Raw genomic sequence first — 3,646 nt, 5'->3', positions numbered from 1 at the left:
CCTCAAATGTTCTGAATGTGGGAAAACTGGCCATGTGGCCAAAGTTTTCATAAAGGCACGTATGAATAATAAGCAAAGTAGGGAAACAGCAAACCAAATTGACAAGTGTCACAATGGGATTCTATCGATTACAAAGATCCAAGATATTTATCAAACAAATTCAAGAACATCAGATAGATTTTTCGTCACAGTTAGTATCGAAGGCAGACCTGTACAATTTGAAATCGATACCGGGTCTGGCTATACATTTTTACCCAGAGACATATTTGCGAATCTAAACATTAATGTTCCGCTATTGTCATCAAACAAGGCATTTCGATCATACACAAAAAACGTTTTCGTTCCCGATGGGAAAATTTTGGTACAAGGAGAGCATAAAGGTAATGCGATAACAGATGAAATATATATCGTGCCAGAAGAGTATACAGCGCTCCTAGGGCGTAATTGGATTAGGAAGCTCAACATAAATTTGAACGAAATCAACTCTGTATATTTAACAAATCCTTCAAGCCATATAGATATTATCAAATTATTGAGCGACCAATTTAAATCAATCTTTGAAAGCAAAGTGAGTTGCGTCAAACAATACACAGTGTCGCTAAAGTTAAGGGATGGGGCAAAGCCTATTTTTAATCGTGACCGTGAGGTTCCATATGCCTTAATTCAGAAAGTTAATCAAGAGCTTGACGAGTTAGAAACGGCGGGAATAATTTCAAAAACTGAGATTAGCGATTGGGGATCCCCCTTGGTAGTTATACCAAAGGTGGGCGGAGGTGTACGCTTATGTGTCGACTATAAAGTAGGAGTAAATGAACGTCTAGTGGACGCACATATTCCGATAAGGAAAACAGAAGACTGCTTACGTAATTCAATGTATTTTTGTAGGTTAGACCTAACAAAGCTTATTTACATATACCAGTCGATGAAGATTCGAGCATAGTACAAACGATATCTACACACCGCGGCACATACAAGGTGAATCGTTTATCCTTCGGTATTAAGACGGCACCATCCGAGTTCAACCGAATACTTAATCAAATACTCCACGACGTCCCAAAAACAGAAGCATACTTCGACGACATTATAGTTCACGGGGCAACAAAACTAGAATGTAGAGAAAACTTATACAAGTGTCTACATCAACTACAGAGTTTTGACCTTCACCTTAACAAAGACAAATTTACTTTTTTTCAAGAAGAAATTGAGTTTCTTGGGCACACAATCAAGCATAATCAAATTTCAAAATCAAAAAACAAAATAGCAGCAATCGTAGATTTACCTAAGCCAAAGTCGGTTGATGACGTCAGACGATTTCTTGGAATGGTTACTTACTACGCGCGTTTTATTCCAAACTGTTCAACAATCACATCTCCACTGCGTAGTCTAACCAAGAAGGGTGTAAAATTCAATTGGTCGAGACAATGCGATAAAGCGTTCGATATTATCAAAAAGGAAATAGCAAGCGATCGTGTACTCGTACCGTACAATCCAGCGCATCAGCTCCAATTAGCGTGCGATGCCAGTCCAACTGGAGTCGCAGGGGTATTATCTCATATAATAGACGGTCAGGAACGACTAATTTCGTTCGCTTCTAGATCTCTTACAAAATCCGAGCAAAATTACTCACAAATTGACCGAGAAGCATTAGCAATCGTATTCTCAGTCGATCATTTTTATCAATATTTGTTTGGAAGGCAATTTATTCTTGTTACAGATAATCAACCATTAGTACGAATTTTCAATCAAAATGCGAAACTACCACAAATGAGTTTTTCGCGCCTTCAAAGGTATGCAGTTTTTCTTTCCGGTTTTGACTATCGAGTCGTTTACAAACGAGGGATAGATAACGCTAACGCCGACTGCCTGTCTCGAGCTCCAGTATGTTCGCCACATCTAGCGGACACCATTATCAACAATAAAATCAACCAACTCTGTGAATCGACTATACAACAAATTTCAACGCTAAAACTAAATCATAATACTCTCAAATTAGAAACTGAAAAAGATAGCGAACTCTCCGCACTATTGCAAAATCTAAAAAACAAGCGGATAGAAAATACAATGTTTACAATCAACAATGGTATCATATTTAGGGGTCAACGCGTCGTAATACCTGCAATCTTACAACAATTGGTACTAAAAGAGCTTCACCTTACACACATGAGTATTTCAAAAATGAAACAACTAGCTCGCAGGTACGTGTATTGGAAATCAATAGACAAGGACATCGAACAACTAGTCAAAGAATGTGTCGCATGTTCAACGGTTAGGGCCTGCCCTCCAAAAGTCAAATTACACACATGGGAGGAACCAGAACAAAACTGGCAGAGGATCCACATCGATTATGCAGGGCCTTTTCAAGGATATCATTATTTGGTCGTGATAGACGCAAAGTCTAAATGGGCTGAAATTGGGCTGACAAATATAGCACCAACATCCAGTATAACAATTGAAATGCTAAGTGACGTATATGCAAGACATGGGTATCCGGATGTAATTGTATCCGACAACGCCACAATATTCACTAGCGACGAATTCAAGCTGTTTTGCTCAAGTCATGGCGTCTTCCAAAAGTTCATTGCACCAGGCCATCCAGCTACGAACGGGCTAGCCGAACGCAATATTCAAACGTTGAAACAACGTCTTAAATGTATGACAGACGACCCTCGTCCTATGCGAAAAAAGTTAAGAGAAATACTTTTCCGCTACAGGTCAACGCCATTGAAGTGTGGAAATACTCCAGCAGAACTGTATCTGGGAAGACAGATACGAATTCAACTGGACACACTCAAATCACCTAAAGTGGATAGCCAACGTACCGTTCAAAGACATGACGTTCGTCAATTAAAGGAGGGAGAGAGAGTACAAACCCGTTATTACATCAACAATAAAAAGTCATGGAAATTCGGTACAATCATCAAAAAGTTGGGTCACCTTCATTACATGATCAAATTAGACGATGGATATATTCTCAAGCGCCACATAAATCAATTGCGCGCAACAAGAGTTCCATCACATACTCCAACAGCGAGTTCGACTAACACGTCATCACAAGATTGTGAACCAGATAGTTGTTCCCCAAATTTACAGGACCTCGTACAGGTTCCAACGAATACAGAGAATCGTCCAAGGTCATCTGACAGCGAAGGACACAACACTCCGGTAACAACAACACCCCGGAGATCCGAACGGCAGCGTCGGGCACCAGCATACTTGAATGACTACCGACGTAATACTTAAGCAGGGGAGAACTATCGTAACTTTACATGTCATATGGCAACTCTGTATATATGTATATATATATTGATACTTGGCAGCACAGTTAAATATATCGAGCTGTCATTATTCATTCTTTATATAATTATTCATCCTGTAGAATCATCGTTCATACAACTTAAATTAAATGAAATATAATTATCTGAATTGAACAACCTGTGTAACACTTCTTCGAATTAAACCACAACAGTAATATGATAGTATTTTAGCGCAGAACTTCTTTTTGCGTAGGCGGCCTTCGGCCGCACTTAGGGATTATAACCCTCACTACGTAGAATTCTCTTTGTTGCCAAAGAAAGGGGGCTGAACACCTTTTGCAGAGAACACCTTTCTGCGTAGGCGGCCTTCGGCCGCACTTAGGGATTATAAC

General features: G+C 39.6%; 1 protein-coding gene across 1 annotated transcript in view; it reads left to right on the top strand.

The window, feature by feature from the left end:
- Nucleotides 1-3,240, top strand: part of LOC118741505 (uncharacterized protein K02A2.6-like) — a 9,063-nt gene extending 5,823 nt beyond the window's left edge. The window contains exon 2 of the mRNA XM_036473505.1: nucleotides 1,788-3,240. Coding sequence (XP_036329398.1) covers nucleotides 1,788-3,240 — 1,453 coding nt within the window. The remainder of the gene's footprint in view (nucleotides 1-1,787) is intronic.
- Nucleotides 3,241-3,646: the final 406 nt, after the last annotated feature.

Source organism: Rhagoletis pomonella, unplaced genomic scaffold, assembly GCF_013731165.1.
Source record: "Rhagoletis pomonella isolate Grant_MI unplaced genomic scaffold, Rhpom_1.0 Rhpom_scaffold_00006, whole genome shotgun sequence".
Lineage (NCBI taxonomy): Eukaryota > Metazoa > Arthropoda > Insecta > Diptera > Tephritidae > Rhagoletis > Rhagoletis pomonella.
The sequence above is the reverse complement of the archived record's forward strand: the minus strand, read 5'-3'. Positions and strand labels throughout refer to the sequence as shown.